Source organism: Choloepus didactylus, chromosome 13, assembly GCF_015220235.1.
Source record: "Choloepus didactylus isolate mChoDid1 chromosome 13, mChoDid1.pri, whole genome shotgun sequence".
In the NCBI taxonomy this organism is placed as follows: domain Eukaryota; kingdom Metazoa; phylum Chordata; class Mammalia; order Pilosa; family Megalonychidae; genus Choloepus; species Choloepus didactylus.
Window position 1 is genome coordinate 53,479,540 of NC_051319.1, and position 22,205 is coordinate 53,501,744.

General features: G+C 36.3%; 1 protein-coding gene across 3 annotated transcripts in view; it reads left to right on the forward strand.

The window, feature by feature from the left end:
- YTHDC2 (YTH domain containing 2) overlaps positions 1-22,205 on the forward strand; it is a 112,606-nt gene that overhangs the window by 21,043 nt on the left and 69,358 nt on the right. For all 3 annotated transcript variants that reach the window (XM_037800949.1, XM_037800951.1, XM_037800950.1), the window contains 5 exons: positions 11,761-11,863; positions 12,712-12,868; positions 16,073-16,180; positions 18,112-18,260; positions 19,108-19,243. In XM_037800949.1, coding sequence (XP_037656877.1) covers positions 11,761-11,863; positions 12,712-12,868; positions 16,073-16,180; positions 18,112-18,260; positions 19,108-19,243 — 653 coding nt within the window. The remainder of the gene's footprint in view (positions 1-11,760; positions 11,864-12,711; positions 12,869-16,072; positions 16,181-18,111; positions 18,261-19,107; positions 19,244-22,205) is intronic.

Below are 22,205 nucleotides of genomic sequence, written 5' to 3' on the forward strand. Positions count from 1 at the left end.
TTTTCTAGATTCTCTAGTTTTGAGTAAGGTCTCTAATTTGAGATCTTTTTTCTTTTTTAATGTCATCATTTAGGGCTATAAATTTCCTTCTCAGCACTGCCTTTTCATCATCCCATAAGTTGTGGGATGTTGTTTTTTTGTTTTCATTTGCCTCAAGATATTTCCTAATTTCCTTTGTGATTTCTTTTTTGACCCATAGGTTGTTTAGTAGTATATTGTTTAATTTCCATTTATTTGTGAATTTTGTATTTCTCCCTCTGTTATTGATTTCTGGCTTCATTCCGTTGTGGAGCAAAATGGTCATTGTATGATTTCGATGTTTTTGAATTTCTTGAGATTTGTTTTGTGACCTAACATATGAAGTATCCTGGAGACTGATCCATGTGCCGTAGAGAAGACTGTGTATTCTGCTGCTGTGGGTGAAGTGTTCTATATATGTATGTTAGGTCTAGTATCATTCAGATCTGTTTCCTTACTGATTTTCTCTCTAAATGTATCCAATATTGAAAGTGGTATATTGAAATCTCCTTCTATTAATGTAGCCTTGTTAATTCCCCTTCAAATATATATTTTGGCACTCTGCTGTTAGATGCATATATTGTTATGTTTTCTTGTTGGATTGATCCTGTATCTCCATATAGTGTCCCAGTTGTCCCTCATAATTTTTATAATTATACTGTTAACTATAGTCCTTTGTTTAACTTTCGGGTTCATTGTTTGTGTAGCATAGTTCCATGGATTTTTTTTTTAAATTTTAATTCTGTCACCGAATGTACAATCTAACACTCCCCCTTCTAAATCACATTTAGATATATATTACAGTGCTGTTAATTATGTTCACAGTGTTGTGCTACCATCACCACCATCCAGTATTAAAACATTTCCATCATTCCAAATAGGAACCCTGTACATTTTAAGCCTTAACTTCCATTCTCTAGTCCCACCCAATCTGCTGGTAACCTGTATTCTAGATTCTGACTGTATGACTTTGCTTATTTTAATTATTTCAAATCGGTGAGACCATACATTTGTCCTTTTGAGTATGCCTTATGTTACTCAATACAGTGTCTTCAAGGTTCATTTATGTTTTCACATGTATCAGGACTTCATTCCTTTTCACAGCTGAATAATATTTCATTGTATGCATATATCACATTTTACTGATTTATTCATTGGTTAAGGGACACTTGGGTTGCTTCCATCTTTTTGGCAACTGTAAGTAATGTCATTTTGAACATCGATATGCAAATATCTGTTCAAGTTCTTGCTTTCACTTTTTTTGAGTACACACCTAGTAAGGGATTGCTAGGTCATATGGTAATTCCATACTTAGTTTTTTGAGGAACTGCCAACTATCTTCCATAGTGGCTGCACCATTTTACATTCCGCTAGCAATGAAAGAATGATCCTATTTCCCTGCATCCTCTCTGACACTTGTTATTTTCCATTAAAAAAAAAAAACTAGTAGCCATTGTAATGGGTTTTGGTATCTCATTTGGTTTTGATTTGCATTTCCCTGATGTGTAATGATGTTGAGCATCTTTTCATGTGCATTCTGGCCATATGAAATGTCTATTGAAGTCTTTGCCCACTTTTTAATTGGGTTGTTTGTCTTTTTATTGTTAATTTGGAGAATTTCTTTATATATTCTTGATATTAAAGCTTTATCAGATATGTGGTTTCCAAATATTTTCTCCCATTGTGGAGGTTGTCATTTTACCTTCATGATAAAGTCCTTTGAGGCACAAAAGTTTTAATTTTGATGAGGTCCCATTCACCTATTTTTTCTTTTGTTGCTTGTTCTTTGAGTGGAAAGTCTAAGGAGCTTGGAAATGCAAAGTCCTGCAGATGCTTCCCTACATTTTCATCTAGGAGTTTGATAGCTCTGGCTCTCATATGTAGGTCTTTGATCCATTTTCAGTTCATTTTTTTTTTTAATTTTAATTTTTCTTGAGATTGTTCACATACCATACAATTACCCAAAGATCCAAAGCATACAATCAGTTGCCCCCGGTACCCTCATACAGCTGTGCAACCATCACCACAATTAATTTTTGTTCAATTTTTAGAACCTTTTCATTACTCCAGACAAGAAATAAAAACAAAGAAGCGAAAAAAGAAAAAAAAGAAAAAAAAGGAAACTCAAATCCTCCCATACCCCTAACCACCCCCCCCCATTGTTGACTTGTAGTATTGGTATAGTACATTTTTACTGTTTATGGAAGAATGTTAAAATACTACTGACAGTAGTATATAGTTTGCAATAGGTATATATTTTTTCTCTATATGTCCCTCTATTATTTTTTCTTTTTTTTCATTTTTATTGAGATTGTTCAGATACCATACAATTATCCAAAGATCCAAAGTGTACAATCACTTGCCCCTGGGTACCCTCATACCGCTGTGCATCCATCACACTTAATTTTTGTTCAATTTTTAGAAACTTTTCATTACTCCAGACAAGAAATAAAGTGAAAGATGAAAAAAAAAAAAAAAGGAAACTCTAAACCTCCCCTATCCCTAACCAAACCCCCTCAATTGTTGACTCCTAGTATTGATATAGTACGTTTGTTACTGTTTATGAAAAAATGTTGAAATACTACTAACTGTAGTATATAGTTTGTAATAGGTATATCGTTCTTCCCTATATGCCCCTCTATTATTAACTTCTAATTGTATCGTCATACATTTGTTCTGGTTCATGAAGTGATTTCTAGTATTTGTACAGTTGATCATGGACATTGCCCACCATAGGATTCAGTTTTATACATTTCCATCTTTTGACCTCCAGCTTTCCTTCTGGTGACATATATGACTCTGAGCTTCCCCTTTCCACCTCATTCACACACCATTCGGCACTGTTAGTTATTCTCACATCTTGCTACCAACACCCCTGTTCATTTCCAAACATTTAAGTTCATCCTAATTGAACATTCTGCTTATATTAAGCAAGAGCATCTACATTTCTTCCACAAGGCAGGAGGGAGAGTCAAAGAAGGTAGAGAGGCAAAAGAAAGAGGAAACAAAAAAATGACAGCTAGGAAGTAGCAAAAGGAAAAATAACCTTAAATCAAAGTAGAATAAAGAATCAGACAACACCACCAATGTCAAGTGTCTAACATGCCTCCCCTATCCCCCCCTCTTATCTGCATTCACCTTGGTATATCACCTTTGTTACATTAAAGGAAGCATAATACAATGATTCTATTAGTTACAGTCTCTAGTTTATGCTGATTGCATCCCTCCCCCAATGCCTCCCCATTTTTAACACCTTGCAAGGTTGACATTTGCTTGTTCTCCCTCGTAAAAGAACATATTTGTACATTTTATCACAATTGTTGAATACTCTAGATTTCGCCAAGTTACACAGTCCCAGTTGTTATCTTTCCTCCTTTCTTGTGGTGTCTCACATGCTCCCCATCTTCCTCTCTCAACCGTATTCATAGTTACCTTTGTTCAGTGTACTTACATTGTTGTGCTACCATCTCCCAAAATTGTGTTCCAAACCACACACTCCTGTCTTCTATCACCCTGTAGTGCTCCCTTTAGTATTTCCTGTAGGGCAGGTGTCTTGTTCACAAAGCCTCTCATTGTCTGTTTGTCAGAAAATATTTTGAGCTCTCCCTCATATTTGAAGGACAGCTTTGCTGGATACAGGATTCTTGGTTGGTGGTTTTTCTCTTTCAGTATCTTAAATATATCACACCACTTCCTTCTTGCCTCCATGGTTTCTGCTGAGAGATCCGCACAAAGTCTTATTAAGCTTCCTTTGTATGTAATGGATCGCTTTTCTCTTGCTGCTTTCAGGATTCTCTCTTTGTCTTTGACATTTGATAATCTGATTATTAAGTGTCTTGGCGTAGGCCTATTCAGATCTCTTCTGTTTGGAGTATGCTGCACTTCTTGGATCTGTAATTTTATGTCTTTCATAAGAGATGGGAAATTTTCATTAATTATTTCCTCTATTATTGCTTCTGCCCCCTTTCTCTTCTCTTCTCCTTCTGGGACACCAATGATACGTACATTACTGTACTTTGTTTCATCCTTGATTTCCCGGAGACGTTGCTCATATTTTTTCATTCTTTTCTCCATCTGCTCCTTTGCGTGTAGGCTTTCAGGTATTTTGTTCTCCAGTTCCTGAGTGTTTTCTTCTGCCTCTTGAGATCTGCTGTTGTATGATTCCATTGTGTCTTTCATCTCTTGTGTTGTGCCTTTCATTTCCATGGATTCTACTAGTAGGTTTTTTGAACTTTTGATTTCTGCCGTATACATGTCCAGTGCTTCCTTTACAGCCTCTATCTCTTTTGCAATATCTTCTCTAAACTTTTTGAATTGATTTAGCATTAGTTGTTTAAATTCCTGTATCTCTGTTGAAGTGTACGTTTGTTCCTTTGACTGGGCCATAACTTTGTTTTTCTTAGTGTAGGTTGTAATTTTCTGTTGTCTAGGCATGGTTTCCTTGGTTATCCAAATCAGGTTTTCCCAGACCAGAACAGGCTCAGGTCCCAGAGGGAAGAAATATTCAGTATCTGGTTTCCCTGCGGGTGTGTCTTAGAAAATTCCTCCACCCTTTGATGCCTCAGGTCACTGTGCTTTTCTGCCCAGCAGGTGGCGCCTGTTAGCCTCTAATTCTTGACTGGTGTGAGGAGGTATGGCTGTGTTCCCCCAGGCTCTGGGGTCTGGTTCTGAATGGAAAGGGCCCCACCCCTTTCCTCCTAGAGAAGACAGACCCCTCAGGTGGAGGTCATTAGCATTTCAATGGTCTCGCTCCCTGCTTGTGGTGTCTCCACCCTTCCCAGAGTCACAGCCCTGTAAACTGAAAATGGCTGGGGCTTTCTCCACTGAGCCAAAAAAGAAACAGATAGTCCCCTTCATACCCAGTCCAAGGCAACCCTCTGGCTCTCCCAGGTCAGTCGTCACCCAAAGCCTCTGTCTGTTTTTTGGGGCTGCGTTCCTATAGTGAGCAGTTCACACTCGCTACTTAAAACCCCAATTGGAGCTCAGCTGAGCTATATTCGCTTGCTGGAAGAGAGCTTCTCTGTGGCACCACGTGGCTCTGCAGCTCGGGCTATGGGGGAGGGGGTCTCCCGACCTGGTTCCGCAGGTTTTACTTACAGATTTTATGCTGTGTTCTCGGGCATTCCTCCCAATTCAGGTTGGTGTATGATGAATGGATGGTCTCGTTTGTCCCCCCGCAGTTATTCTGGATTATTTACTAGTTGTTTCTGGTTTTTTGTAGTTGTTCCAGGGGGACTACTTAGCTTCCACTCCTCTCTATGCCGCCATCTTGCCCGAGTCCGTCCCTCTATTATTAACTTCTAGTTGTGTTGTCTTACATTTGTTCTGGTTTATGGAAGAGATTTCTAATATTTGTACAGTTAATCAACCCATTTTTTTTTAAAGATGGTTTTGTTTATGTGCCATACATTCCATCCTAAGTAAACAATCGATGGTTCCCTGTAAAGTCACATTTATGTGTTCACCCTCACCACTATCTACATAAGGGCATCTACATTTCTTCCACAAAGCAGGAGAAAGCGTCAAAGAAGGTAGAGAGGCAAAGGAAAAAGAAAAAAGAAAGAGGAAAAAAAAATACACAAAAAAACATGACAGCTAGGAAGCAGCAAAAGGAAAGATAACCTTAAATCAAAGTAGAATAAAGAGTTAGACAACACCACCAATGTCAAGTGCCTCACACCTCTCCCCTATCCCCCCTTCTTATCTGCATTTACCTTGGTATATCGCCTTTGTTACATTAAAGGGAGCATGATACAATGATTCTGTTAATTATAATCTCTAGTTTACATTGATTGCATCCCTCCCCCAATACCTCCCCATTTTTAACACCTTGCAAGGTTGACATTTGCTTGTTCTCCCTCGTGAGAGAACATATTTGTACATTTTATCACAATTGTTGAGCACTCTAGGTTTCACTGAGTTACACAGTTCCAGTCTTCATCTTTCTTCCGGTGTCCCACATGCTCCCAACCCTCCTCTCTCAACCATATTCATAGTTATTTTTGCTGTGCTACCATCTCCCAAAATTGTGTTCCAAACCTCTCACTCTTGTCTTCTCCTTTCACTCTGTAGTGCTCTCTTTAGTATTTCCTGTAGGGCTGGTGTCTTGTTCACAAAGTCTTTCATTGTCTGTCTGTCGGAAAATATTTTGAGCTCTCCCTCATATTTGAAGGACAGTTTTGCTGGATATAGGATTCTTGGTTGGCGGTTTTTCTCTTTCAGTATCTTAAATACTTCCTTCTTGCCTCCATGGTTTCTGCTGAGAGATCCGCAGATAGTCTTATTAATCTTCCTTTGTATGTGATGGATCGCTTTTCTCTTGCTGCTTTCAGAATTCTCTCTGTCTTTGACAATTGATAATCTGATTATTAAGTGTCTTGTTGTAGGCCTATTCAGATCTATTCTGTTTGGAGTACGCTGTACTTCTTCGATCTGTAATTTTATGTCTTTTCATAAGAGATGGGAAATTTCCATTGATTATTTCCTCTATTATTGCTTCTGCCCCTTTTCCCTTCTCTTCTCCTTCTGGGACACCAGTGGTATGTGTATTCTTATATTTCGTTTCATCCTTAAGTTCCCAGAGACGTTGCTCATATTTTTCCATTCTTTTCTCCATCTGCTCCTTTGCATGTAGGCTTTCAGATGTTTTGTTCTCCAGTTCCTGAGTGTTTTCTTCTGCCTCTTGAGATCTGCTGTTGTATGTTTCCATTGTGTCTTTCACCTCTTGTGTTGTTCCTTTCATTTCCATAGAGTCTGCCAGTTGTTTTCTTGAACTTTCGATTTCTGCCGTATGTATGCTGTGTTTTCTTTATAGCCTTTATCTCTTTTGCCATATCTTCTCTAAACTTTTTGAATTGATTTAGCATTAGTTGTTTAAATTCCTGTATCTCAGTTAAAGTGTAAGTTTGTTCTTTGACTGGGCTATAACTTTGTTTTTCTTAGTTTAGGTTGTAGTTTTCTTTTGTCTAGGCATCTGACCTCCCATGCAGCCCCAATCAGGTTTTCCCAGACGAAGACAAGCTCAGGTCACAGAAGGAGGAACTACTCAGTATCTGGTTTCCCTGATGGTGCATCTTAGAGGATTGACACACCCTGTGCTTTTCTGCCCAGCAGGTGGCGCCTATCAGCCTGTCAGGGGCTGGTGTAGGTGGGTGTGGCCCATAGCTCTTGTCCCGCAGGCTCTGGGGTCTGGTTCTGAATGTAAGGCTGGTAGTAGAGCTGGGCCCCTCCTTTTTCCTTTTGGGAAACTATGCCCCCCTAGAGAGAGGTCATTTGCATATAAATAGATTCTTTGTTTCTCTGACTTTGCTACCTCCACCCTTGCTGGGTCAGAGTACTGCGATTTTAAAATGGCTGAGGCTTTCTTTACTGCAAAGCACTGTGAGCTGAAAACTGCTGAGGCTTTCTCCACCAAGCCGTCCAGGTTGACAGAGAGAGAAAGGGACAGAAAGCTCCCAGATTCACCTGTCAGCCAGAGTTAGCACCTGATCCTCTGGGCTCCCCGTCCTGAGATAGCTATGTCCCCTGACTCTCCTAAGTTCAGTCATCACCAAAATCCTCTGTCTGCTTGTTGGAGATTTGTAGTCTGTATTGAGCGGTTAATGTTAAAACCCCAGTTGGAGCTGGGCTGAGGTACACTCGCTTGTTCAGAGAGTTCTGCTTTCTAGCACCACGAGGCTTCCTTGAGGGAGGGGCTCTAGGTGTGGTTCTGCAGTTTTTACTTACAGATTTTATGCTGCAATCTCGGGCATTCCTCCCAATTCAGGTTGGTATATGATGAGTGGACAGTTGTCTCCCTGCAGTTATTCCTGGTTATTTACTAATTTTTCTATCATTTATGAATTGTTCCAGGGGGAGTAACTAGCTTCCATTCCTTTCTATGCCACCGTCTTAGCTTCTCCTCCATTTTCAGTTCATTTTTGTATAAGGTGTGAGGTAGGGATCTTCCTTTTTTTTGCAAATGGAGATCCAGTTTTCCAAGCATCATTTGTTGAAGAGACTATTCTCTCCCAATTGATAGGTATTTGCCTCTTTGTCAAAAATCAGTTAGCCATAAATGTGAGGGTTGATATCTGAACTCTCAGTTAAATTCCTTTGGTCTGTATGTTTGTACTTGTGCCAGTACCAAGCTGTTTTGATTACTGTGGCCTTGTAATAAATTTTAAGATAAGGAAGTATGAGTCCTCCAACTTCATTCTTCCTTTTCAAGAAGGCTTTAGCTATTCAGGGCTCCTTTCCCTTCCATATAAATCTCATGATTGATATTTCCATTCTGCAAAGAATGTTGTTGGAGTTTTGACTGGGATTGTGTCAAATCTATAAATTGCTTTAGGTAGGAGCTACATCTTCCAATTCATTAACATAGAAGAGCCTTCCATTTATTTAGGTGTTCTTTGCTTTCTTTTAGCAATTTTATGTAATTTTCTGCATCAAGTCATTTACATTCTTGGTTTGATTTATTCCTAGATATCTGATTCTTTTATATCCTATTGTGAATGGATTTTTTTTCCTTCAATTTGTTTACGCTTCTTTGATTTACTGTCTAGTGTCCTTTCAGTCTGAAGAATTTCCTTTAGCATTGCTTGTAGGGCAGGACTAATGTTGACAGATTCCCTCAGCTTTGTTTATCTGGCAATGTCTTAATCTCCTTCAGTTTGTAATGAAAGCCTTGCAGGGTGTGAAACTCTTGGTTGACAATTGTTTTTTTCCCAGCACTTTAAAAATTCTGTACCCCTGCCTTCTCTGCTTTCACGGTTTCTGATGAGAAATTGCACTCAATTTTTTTGAGATTTCATTGTACATAACTTGTTGCTTTTCTCTTGCAGCTTTAAGAACTCTTTCCTTATCTTTGGCATTGGACAATTTGATTACTGTGTGCCTGGGACGGTTCTGTTTGAATTTATCCTGTTTTGGGATTCCCTGAGCTTCTTGAATGTGCATGTTCATGTCTTTCATTAAGTTTTGGAAGTTTTCTGCCATTGTTTGTTTGAATATTCCTTATGCCCCTTTCTCTCTTTTTCTTCTGTGATGCCCATAATGCATATATTGGTATGCTTGGTGGTGTTCCACAGGTCTCTTAGATTTTTTTCCCTTGCAATTTTATTAAGATATAGTCAAATACCATACAGTCATCCAAAGTGTACAATTAGTTCACGGTGTCATCATATAGTTGTGCATTTATCACCACAATCAATTTTTGAACATTTTCATTACTCAAAAAAAGTAATAAAAATAAAAATAAGAATAAAAATAAAAGTAAAAAAAGAACATCCAAAATAACCCATCCTTCCATGTCCCCCCCCATTATTCATTTACTTTTTTGTCCCCATTTTTCTACTCACTTTTAGACTTTTTTTTCTTTTTTATACTTTTATCTTTTTGTTCCTCAGCCTGAATCATTTCAGTTTGTCTTACCTTCAAGTTCACTGTTTCTTTCTTCTGCCACCTCTAGTCTGCTATTGAAACTGTCTAGGGAATTTTTCATTTTAGTTATTGTGTTCTTCAACTCCATTATTTCTCTGGAGAGATTCCCATATTGTTCATTCGTTGTTTTCCTCATATCCTTTAGTTATTTTTCTGCATTTTCCTTTATCTCCTTGAGCATATTGAGGATTATTATTCAAAATTCTCTGTACGCTAAGTCCAAAGTCTGGTCCTCTTCTTGGATTTTTATCTTGTTCCTTTGGTGGACCTTTATTTTCATTTTTTTTTTTTTTTATTTTTGGTAGGTCTTGTAATCTTTTATTTCAGGTTGTACATTTTAATTAACTCCGGAATTTAGTCCCTGACCTTTCCTTTTAGTATGTATCCAGTTTATGCTATGAAAGTTTTCTTGAACGCTTGTAGCCAAGTGAAACAAACAATCCAAGGTATAAAGTACCTTTCACTGTCTTTGCAGATTGGCTCTCCTTTGGCTGGTGGTTTCCTTCAGAATTTACAACTCCTATCAGAAAGATAATCTCAAGGCAAATGGAATGTGTAGGGTCCCCTTTGTCTTATCTGAGCCTGCTTGAAGCTGGAGTCCGGGAGACTGCTTCTTTTCCTGGGCCCCAGGAATTCCTCGTTTACAGTCCAAAGGATTTTTAGTGAATGCTCCCATTCCCTTTAGATAAGACCTCTTCATTCTAGTGGGTTCTCTTTTGATTGATTTAATTCAGGTAGTCCTTTTCCCTGGTCTGTTTCAACCTGGTTGTTTCTCATACTGCCCCATCTGTCTTTAAGCTGCTTTTCTGCCCTTAGGACAAACTCTGGGAGGGTGAGCCTAAGATATGTTCCCTAGCTCTGTTTCTCAGACTTCCACCTGATAGATTGACACTGATATACTTGCACCCCAGTATGCACACAAGGGCCACTCTGCTCCCTTTGGAACAGGTCCAGGGACATCCAGTGTGAGTGCAAGCTAGCTCTACCCTGTGCTACGGAGTAGTTGGGAGAGGGGCCATTAAGGGCTCCAGGAGCTTCTTTTACATCTTTTGAAGCTGTATTTTCTTAATTCAGCACTTGCCCAGTTAATGTGGCCTTTTAGCTGTTTTCTTTCATTTTGAAAAAGGTTATTGTCTTTAAGATTCCTCTACTGCCTTTGCCCCAGGGGTGTTGGAACAGTGGCCCTGGTCACAGTGGGCCCTCAGCAATATGAAGTAGCTGTTCAAAGATAGAGATCTAGAATCATACTACACCTTCTTGAAGTTTGGAGGACTAGTTCTTTTTGTCCTGCCCTGGCACTAGCAAGCTGAGTCAGGAGACAGAGCTCTGGTCCTCACTTCTGCTAGCCATGAGGCTGGGGTAAGGAAAATGGTAGCTGCTCCCTGGAAGGTGAAACTCTCTGGTCTTTATCACAATTTATCAGCCTCTTTCTCCCACTCTTCCCTTGATGCTTCACAATATTCCACTAGATTCCAAAGTTTCATAGTGGTTGATTCAGATAGTTCCTGCCAGTTCAATAGTTGTTTTGATGGAGGGACTGATTCCTGGAGCTTCCTACTCTGCTCTCTCCCCAAATCCTCTTTAATGCCTTTTACTATTTAAATCTCCTTAGGTTTTTTTTTTTTGGCAAAATACATCACTTAATTGATAAAAGGCTAATAGTAATAACAAATTTATGAGATTTTTCAGGCATAAACAGTCAGTTCTCATTATTTGCAGTAGTAATGATCTGTAAAGACACTATAAACACTGAATTAATACTTCAGATGCTTCTGTGGGAAATACAGGGTTAGATTCCTGTGAATCTGGTCATAATACTTTTGTCAACTGATCAGTAAATAACCTTGTTTAAAGTGTATTTCTTTTTAAAGGCACCTTAACGTATATTGTTGATTCATTAACATTGAACTCACAGCCAGCAGCACAACATGCCACGAAAAGGATGCTGGTTTATAATATGAGAACTGAAGCAGGAAGTCAGAGCATTGCCTTGTTTTAGCTCAGCTGGGAATATGCACGTTAGGTGACTCAAATTTTTTGCCACCTTGCATGTGTCTGCAAGTGACCATGAAAGTTCCACAAGCATTGATTTTGGGGTTACAAATAAATTTTAGTAAGTAGATGAATTCACAATTCTGCAATCCCATGAATAATGAAGATGACTGTATTTCACGTAACTTTGCTAATAAACCATACACACCAGTATACTATTATATAAGTAACATTTATTAAAGTACATGCAAGCCCAGCATTTAATGTGATTCATATTTTGATTACTTGAAAGATTTGTAATTGCACTTTATTTTTTTTTTTTAAAAGGGTTTCTCCAAAGACACTTCTGACATTTTGCACTAATGGGGTATTGCTTCGCACATTGATGGCAGGAGATAGTACATTGTCAACAGTGACACATGTTATTGTGGTAAGAGTATTGCTGAATTTGCCATCATATTTCTTATTTAAGGCATGATTAAAGTTTAAAAAAAATTACATTTTTATAATAGAATGTAAATGAGAACTAATTTATTCTTTGAATAGGCTATTATAATGAGGATATTTTCTCTGTAATTATTAGAAATAAGTATTTTATTAAAATTAAAATTTTCTTACAATCAGATTTTATGGGGGGAAATAAAATAAGTAGGTAGTTTTTTAAAATGTGCTTTTACTCTACGAAAATGGTGAAAGTTTTCTTTTGTCTCTATATAGTCATCTCTTCCCCCTTTAATATCATGTATTTCCTAGTCTTGGGGCTATGGTTTATAGTCATTTAACTCATGGTTAAGCTGATAAATTAACTGACTGCTGATGAAATAAGTAGATGAATTACACTGTATTAAAGAATTTCTCTGCTTTTATCCAGTTTCTGTCAGAAAAAAGAATTAGATTGTTTGATAAGCTTGCAGAAAGCAGGTGGTGGAAACTTAATAGTTCTCTGTTTGGCATTCAAACCAAAGTATGACCAGAAGCATACTTAAATAGATTTTTTATGTATTAAAACTACATTAAACGAGACACCACTAATATAAATTTATTGTTGCATAGTTTTATGTTTTGTGGGTGATAAAAGGGTAGTACTTTGTTATCAACAGTAGTTTATTAATGTCTGGTTATTTCTGAATTGTGCGTAATACAAAATTTTCACTGATATTGATTGGCTTTGTCCACATTTGATTTGAATGTATGTAAAATTCAGCAGCGCCATCATTTTAAAGACTTAGTCATCCATAATGTTTAACTGTCCCACGGTTTTATTTTTGTTTCCTGCAGGATGAAGTCCATGAAAGAGATCGATTTAGTGATTTTTTACTTACAAAGTTAAGAGATTTGCTGCAAAAGCACCCAACTTTGAAACTGATTCTTTCTAGTGCTGCATTGGATGTAAATCTCTTTATAAGATATTTTGGAAGTTGTCCAGTGATATATAGTAAGTTAAATTATCATATTTCTTGTAGGATTTTATGAAAGAATATTTTTAGATGTGATTATGCTTGTTCTAGCATGAACTGAGTAATGTTCAGAAGTAGAGGGCATATGTTTCTTTTTTCTCTGCTTTATTAGTCATCTCTATATTTTCAACCTCTCCTTTTCCACCTACAGCTCTTTGGTATGGTGAAGTAAGTCCAAGTCTCTAGTCTTGAAGTGTGCTTTACTTTGATCCTGTATTTCTGTTTCAGTTCTGTGCTGTGGCTTCTCTTTATTACTAGACTGCTTAGAAAAACAGTCTACACTCCCATGTTTGCTTCCCATTTACTTCTGAATATGCTGCCAATTAACATTTGCTCTTGTTCTTTAACGAAAACTGTATTGACCACTAATCTTTAAAAATTTTTTTAATTGATTAAATTCCTCTTCATAAATTGCAAATCTTGTATGTGTTTATTTACCTTAATGAAATAATACAAAGGTACATGTAGAAAAGTTCATAATAGCCTTTAACTTTTTATTCCATGTTCTACTTTCCTGAAATTACTGATGTTAAAAACCTGGTGTAACGTTCCTTACCTTGCCCATGCTCATACAAACACATGAATATATATACATATGTAGGGTTTTTAAAAAATTGGTTTTACAAAAATTGGCACTTATCTTGTATGTTATTTTGCAGTTTGCTTTATGTCATAGACAGTCCTTCAGTTAAATAGCTCTAGATTTAGTTCGTAGTTTTAAACAGCTGCTTTAGGATTTTGTAATATGGATGTGCCATGCTTTATGTCATCGTTCCTTTATATTTGGTCATTCAGGTTGGTTCTGTATCTTGCCCTCCTCAGTATAAACAATGTTATAATGAACATCTTTGTATGTTTATCCTTACATATGAATCCTCTTAATTCTAGGGATAGATTCTGGAAAGTGAGGTTGTTGAGTAAGAGTGTATCTATTTTTAATACCTTTACCATTTTACTGAAACAGTTCACATTTCTGCAGTTTATGGGGCATTTATTTGTATATTCATAACAGCATTGTTTTGACACTGATACAATGTCCAGCCTAATTAGGTTTCAGGCAAAAATCTTACTTAACTTTTCTGGAGTGTTTCTCATGGCCCCCTTTTTTTTTGTGAAATGATAGTAACCTATAGCCCGATATGACATCCCTGTTCCCTGAGTCTAATTCCACATTATGGCCTGCATTTTTTTCATCTCCTTTGTGGGCTTCTTTTCTTTTGCATGGTGCGTAACTGTTGGTAGCTTCTAGGATTATTACCTTGTCTCCCTAGAGGCTCTTGATCATGCCCTTGACTTCTGCATTTTCTTTTATGCTGATGACTTTCAAATCTTCATTTCCATTTCAGACTGTTCTCCAGAGTTTTGAACTTAGATTCAAAACTGCTGTTACCAGCAGCTCACTTCCAATATGCCCCATAATACTTAAATGTTTTCTGCAAAAACCTTCTCTTCTTCTGTTGCCCGTCTTGGTTAATTATATCACTATTGACCTAGTCACCTAAGTTACAAACCTTCTTAACTTTCTATAATATTCTTGGGTGATCAGCATATAAAATCTGAAATTGACAGCACTTCTTGGCACCTCACGCTTGATGTGTCTAAAACCAAACAGGACATCCACCAGCCAACTTGTTCCTCTTTTAGCATTCCTTTTCACCATAGAAATGACATCATTATCCATCTAGTTTTGCAAGCCACACATCCAAGGACTGTAGTTGGCACTTTCTTCTTTGTCATTTCTCCATATCCAATGTAATTCTGAGTTTTGTGGTTTTTATCTCCTAACTCTAAAATCTGCTTAATTTCCATTTTCACTATGACCACTCTCATTCAGGCTTTTGTCATCTTTTTCCTGTGCCACTGTAATAGCTTCTACCTAGTCTGTCCTCATCTACTTTGCTCTCTTGTAAATCCATTTTCCACACTGCAGATAGAGTTGTCTTTTCTGAAGTGTAATTCTGATTATGTCAAAAACTCCTGAGCTTAAAACTGTGAATGACCTTTTTCTCAGGAAAAAGATCTAAATCCTTAATAAGACTTGTCTGTTTCTATTGCCTTATCTTGAAGTACAATCCTCTGTATACTTTCCTACACCCACCATGTTCCAGTTTTATTGACTTTTTAATTTCTTGGAAACATCATACTCCTTCCCACCATAGGGGCTGTGCATATGCTGTGTTTTCTGCATTGCCTACTCTTTCGTTTCCTGTTTTACCCTCTTTTCTTAGTCTTCATTTTCTCAGTGAGGATGCTTTTCTTTACCCAGTCAGATCTCCCTATTATATGCTGTCATGGTGTCTTTTTTTTTTTAAATTCAATTTTATTGTGATGTATTCACAAACCATACAGTCTTCCTCAATGTACAATCAGTTCACAGTACCATTATATAATTGTGCATTCATCACCACAATTTTTGAACATTTTCATTACCATACACAAAAAAGAGAATAAGCATAAAAATTCAAGTGAAAAAGAACACCCAAACATCCCATACCCCTCCATCCCTCCCTATTGTTCATTTACTTTTTTGTCCTCATTTTTCTGTTAATCTGTCTATACTCTGGATAAAGGGAGAGGGAGCCACAAAGTTTTCACAATCACATGGTAATGCAGTGTAAGCTATATAGTCATCTTCAAGGATCAAGGCTATTGGGTTGCAGTTCAGTGGTTTCAGGTATTTCTAGTTATTCCAATACACTAAAAACTAAAAAGGAATATCTGTATAATGCATAGGAATAACCTCCAGAATGACCTCTCAATTCTATTTGAAATTGTCATGGTGTCTTGAACTTCTCTCTCATAGACTTTTCAGCATTATGTTTATATTTATATTGTGGATTATTGGATTAATGTCCCTCCCTTGCTAGCTTGCAGGCTTCAAGAGGGCAGGAGGTAGCTCTGTTTCTGTTTACCATTTGTATTCTTACTGCTTAGCATGATGCAAACACATATGAGGATAGTAAACACTAAAAAAAAAAAAAACAAAAAACAAAAAACCGAGAATGAACTTGTCCAAAATAAAGATCAAAGTTATATTTATAGGACAATGTCATGAGGGTCACTCGAACTATGAAATTGCTTTTGGAGTTTACAGTCAGGCTCATTAACTTTGGATTCTCAAGTTTCTATTGAGTTGTCTCAAAGATGCAAATTGACTTTTTAAAAAATTTCTTATTAATTAGTACAGGGAAGACCATTTGAAGTAAAAGAAATGTTTCTGGAAGACATTTTAAGAACTACTGGATACACAAACAAAGAAATGTTAAAGTACAAAAAAGAAAAGCAGCGAGGTATGCTTTTTATAAAATAAATTAATATTGATATTGACTTTTTGAATATTCTAGTCTTATACTATGGAGGTAGAAGGACACTTGAAATTGTTTTTCTCTTGTATATCATTGTTTACATTATATTAGGATATTGTCCCAAGTGCACCTTTTGATGAGTTCTGCATTCTGTTTTATGTCTATAAGTTATAATCTGTGGGGAAGAACTGAAAGTGGATGCCAGTGTTGAGGCTAAGTGTGTCTGTGTATGAAGATTTAACCACCATTATCAGGAGACAGAAGATTATGTGCTGACTGCTCACAGCATATTTCACTAGACCAGAGTTGGTAGTAGGTGGTGGTGAAAGAGTAGCCTCTGAGGAATAATAGGCCTATCTTTGATACAAATGTCAAGGTTTCCAAATGTTGATTTTGTTATGAGATTGCATCTATACTTTGAATTTAGTATTACTTTCCTATTAATGCATCTTTTATAATGACATACTCTATTTCAGCTTATGCATTAGAGTTTAGATTCCTTTTGCTTACTTTTAACTACATTATTCATGTTAGAAGATTCAGCTTCAAGCTTTGATTGTTTCATTTATTCTATAGGAAACCTGGACAAATAACTTTTTTGGGTCTTGGATTCACCACTTGAAAAATGTAATTAATTAGCAGTGCCTATTTTATAGGGCAGGACTGAATCACTTATGTAAATTATAAAACTCCTAGATCTTGAACCTTTTTTTTTCCAATTCAGTTTTATTGAGATATACTCAGATATCCTACAGTCATCCACAGTGTACAATCAGTTGGTCACGGTACCATCATATAGTTGTGCATTCATGACCAAAATCAATTTTTGAGCATTTTTATTACTCCAAAAAAAAAAAGGTACAAGTAAAGAACACCCAAAACATCCCATCCTCCACATCCTCCCTGTTATTCATTTAATTTTTGTTCCCATTTTTCTACTTATCTGTCCATATACTGGATAAAGGGAGTGTGAGCCGCAAGGTTTTCACAATCACACAGTCACACCATGTAAGCTACATAGTTTTACAATTGTCTTCAAGAATCAAGGCTACTGGGTTGCAGGTCAACAGTTTCAGGTATTCCCTTCTAGCTATTCCATTATACTAAAGACTAAAAAGGGATATCTATATAACACATAAGAATAACCTGCAGAATGCCCTCTTGACTCCATTTGAAATCTCTCAAAACAAAAAACTTTATTTTGTTTCATTTCTCTTCCCCCTTTTGGTCAAGAAAACTTTCTCAATGCCACATCCAGACTCATCCCTGAAAATCATGTCCCATATTGCCAGGGAGATTTATACCCCTGGGATTCATGTCTCACTTAGTGGGGAGGGCAGTGAGTTTACCTGCCAAGTGGGCTTAGAGAGAGAGAGAGGCCACATCTGAGCAACAAAAGAGGTTCTCTGGGGGTAACTGTTAGGTACAATTATAAGTAGGCTTAGCCTCTCCTTTGCAGTAACAAGCTTCATAAGGGGAAGCCCTGAGATCAAGGGCTTGGCCTTCCTGAAGCTTTTGAAGATGAAAATTGCATATTACTTGTATGTCAAACAACCAGTATGATGGTAGGAGTTCAATAAGTAGTTTTCTATAAAGTCCTCTGTGAACATTAGTCATTGTTTACAAAATATTTATAATATGGCTATAAATATTCTTTAAATTACAGAATTACTTAGAAGTCAACTTCTTATTAATAGATGAATAGATGAAGTTTTTAGGTGGTTTCCTGTGTCATTATGGGTGAGCATGATACATTTGATTGAATGCTCCTAATTAGTGTATTTAAAAAACGGTAACTTCAAAATAAGGTCATCTTTTAATTGCCATCAGATTTAATTATTTTTTTTAAAACAAAGGATGCATTTAAGAAAGCCAAGAATTTATCTCCTTAATTCTTTCTTTGGTAATTGATTTAGAAGAAAAACAACAAACCACACTTACAGAATGGTACTCAGCTCAAGAGAATACTTTCAAGTCTGAGTCTCAGAGGCAGAGAACTGTTACAAGTGTAACAGAAGAATATGATTTATTGGATGATGGTGGTGATGCTGTCTTCAGTCAGTTGGTAAGAACTTGATGGTTTCGCACTGATACTTTGAGTGAAAACTGTAATTTAGAGAACAGTTTATGAGATTATAATTTTGTGCTGCATAGTTAAACGGTTTTCTGTTTATTTTAGACTACTACACTTTTTTTTTTTTTTTTCAGAACAACTTTCTAGACACTTTTTAGGAAAAGAACCTGATTTTGAGCAGGAAAAGATATAGATATGTTTATAATTTTCTACTAGTTTAAAGTTAATGCATCTGGATGAACTATTTATGAGTTTTTAGAAATACTTCTAAACAATATTTTAAATATTGCTTAAAATACTAAACAATATTTAAAAATTTTACTTAGAATTGGGCAGACCCATTTGATTCAGTGAACAGCATTTTGACCTTATAAATTGGTGGTTCTTAAGCCTGGCTGCAGTTAGCATCTCCTGAGGAGCTTTTAAAGCACTGTAGAATCTGGCTTCTCACCATCAGAGATTAAGATATATTTACTCTGGTTTAGGACTTGGTATCAGGGTTAAAAAAAATCTCCAGGTGATAATGCGCTCTCTGATGTAAAGTTGGTAGAGAGAACCACTGGTGTATAGGTATATTTAGCAACATTCTTTCAGAAACACAATTATTTAATATTGTGACTGTATTATACAGTCCTTTCTTGACAAGCTCATTCATAAAATATGAATGTAAGAAATAAAGAGATAGTATTGTGAGTGATAATGTTTGTGATGAAACCATGTCATATAATCTTCTATAATATAATAAGGTTAGTACTTGTGGTCATTGTGGCCTTATCATATTCTTTGCAAGCAAATGTTAAGCTACTAGGTAATGTGTAATCTTTGCTTTTTTTAAAAGACAGAAAAAGATGTGAATTGCCTTGAACCATGGTTAATAAAGGAAATGGATGCTTGTCTTTCTGATATATGGCTACATAAAGATGTTGATGCCTTTGCTCAGGTCTTTCACCTTATTTTAACTGAAAATGTTAGTGGTAAGTTTATTTTTTAAAAGTTTTTATTACTCTTGCAGTTATTTGTGGTGGAAATGTAGGTTAATTTAAAATATAAATACTACATTTTTTTTTCACAACCCATAAATTGTTCTTTTGAGTACATATTTTATTTCAAATGCAAGATTTTCCTGTTAGCATAGTAGAGTATAAATACCATGCAACATCGGGGATTCTTAACTTAGTGTCTCCAGAATAGTTTCATGAAGTCTGTTACTCCATGACAATTATATACAAAAGTGCCATTGTGTATGTGTTGCATGTGCACATATGCTTTGTCCTCCCAACCCCCTTTCTGGAGGGGATTTCCCTTTGGATTCTCCAAGAGATTTGTGACTTCAAAAAAGGGAGAAAAAAATTACATTTTTTCCTCTACATTATTCATTAAGTAAATGAAAATATTAGTGTTATCTTTAGTTATCTGGACTCAGATTTTTGTTTGTTGATTATGGTGGATATTGACAATCAGAGTGTATTTCAGAACCCCAAAGGCAGCTAGGCAAAAGGCAAAATGAAAGCTCATAGGAGGTCAGTACTGGAAAGGATTTAAATATCAGGTAGTATATCCCCTTATCTAAACCTCTCAGCATTATTTGACATACTTGATCACTCCCATCTTTAAACATTTTCTTCAATTCACTTCTGATGTTCTGTTCTTTGTTAATTTTCTTCTCATCTCATTAGTTGCAATATTTTGGTTTCCTTGGCAGGATATTGCTCTTTCTCCTGGTGTCTAAATATGGTATGCCCCAGGTTTCAATTCTTAGACCTTCCTTCTGTCTACAGTTACTCCCTAGGTTGTCTCATTTAGTCATGGTTTTAAATATCTATTTGAAAAGACTCTTTGTTCTGTATCTCCAGTGCTGACCTCGCCCTTAACTTTCACACATCTAATACTTGACATCTCCATTTGGATTTCCATTTGGTAAAAAAGCTGGATATGCACAGAACAACTTTTGATTCCATCCCCACATACCTCACTTTCAACCTGCTCTTTCTTAGTGGTCCCCTCTTCAGTAAATGGCACTACCATTTACCTAGTTCTTCAGGCAGCAAAATATTAAGTCATTCTTGACTTTGCTTTCACACCCCACATTCTATTCATTAGCAAATCCTATTGGCTTTCCTTTCTAAATAAATCCTGAATCTGATCACATCTCTCTTCCCCTACTGTTACCATCCTAATGCAAGCCAAATTTCTCTCCTGGAGTATTGCAGTAGCCTACTAACTGCTTCTATTTTTGTGTTATTGCAGTCTCTTCTCCACAGGACAATCAGACCAATTCTTTCAAAAAGGAAATTGGATCATGCTGTTTCTCTGCTCTCGACCATCTTATGCTTTCTCATTATACTTTGAGTCAGAATTTAAGTTCTTTTCATGATTTGGTCCCTGGCTGCCTTTCTGATCACATTTTCTACCATTTTCCTCCTTGTCACTGTGCTTTAGCCACATGTGTCTCCTTGGTGTTTCTGATATATGCTAGCACATTCCTATTTTTGGGCCTTTGTTTTTATTCTTTTCCTAAGCCTGGAATGTTGTCCTGACAGATAATCATGTGGCTCATAGCCTTGTTTCAGTTTGGTCTCTCCTTAGATATTGCCTTCACAGAGGTCTTTTCTGATCACCTTATTAAAATTGCAAACTTTTCTTGCTCTTTCTCCTTGCTTTACCTTATTATACTTTCTCTTACTTTCATTAACTAATATTGTGTTTTTTTATTCTTATTACCACCCATTTCACCCCTTAGAATGTAAACTACATGAGGACAGAAACCTTGTCTCTTTTACTCATCTCTGTATCTCCAGAGGTTTATAGTAAGTCTCAATAAATATTTTTTATATAAATAAATAATGATATAACTTTTAAACACCCCTGCAAAATGATAATGTATTTGAACAGGTTTAGTGAGTTTTGTAGGTGGTGAGTTTTTGGATTTAAATTTTGATTGTTAATTCTTTTAATATTTTGATGTGCAATCTACCTATATAGCTTCTACCTTTTTCTGCTTCTGGAGTGATACTGAAGAGATTTAGTGTCTATTTATGCCTGACAGACCTTCACGTATATTAAGATAATTATTGTCTCGGGGACTTAGTTGCATTTTGGGACTCTTCTCCAAGGTGATGACTTGAAGCAGTAATTCTTACATAGTGAGTACAGATTGTAATCACTTGTAGACCTCTTTGAAATTTTTTATTATTTTAATTAAAAAATTTTCATTAGAGAAGTTACAATTTTACAGAAAAGTCATGCAGAAAGTATAGGGTTCCAATATGTTCTCCTTCCCATACACATTATTATATTATATTAAATAACACTTTGATTTATTAACTTACTTTCATTACAATTGATGAAACAATGTTATAATTATAATTTTAACTAGACTCTACAGTTTACATTAGGGTTCACTGTTGCACAGTTCTATTGTTTTTATAAAACTTTTAGTTTGGTAAAATATGTATAACATAAAATTTCCCAATTTTAACCACATTCAAATATACAGGTCAGTGGGTAATTACATTCACAATTTTGTGCTACCATCACTACCATCAATTACCAAAACTTTTCCATTACCTCAAACAGAAACTCTGTACCAATTAAGTCTTAATGCCCCATTCCCTATCCTGCTCTCCCCGGCCTCTGGTAACCTGTATTTTAGTTTGTGACCTTATGAATTTGCATATTCTAATTATTTCATATACGTGAGATCGTACAATCTTTGTCCTTTTGTGTCTGTTTTTTTTCACTCTACATGATGTCTTCAAGTTGTAGCATGCGTGAAAACTTCATTCTTTTTTATGGTCAAATGATATTCCATTGTATGTATATACCACATTTTGATTGTCCATTCATCTGTTGATAGACAATTCGGTTATTTCCACCTTTTGGCTATTGTGAATAATGCACTTATGAACTTCAGTGTGCAGATAGCTATTCTAGTTC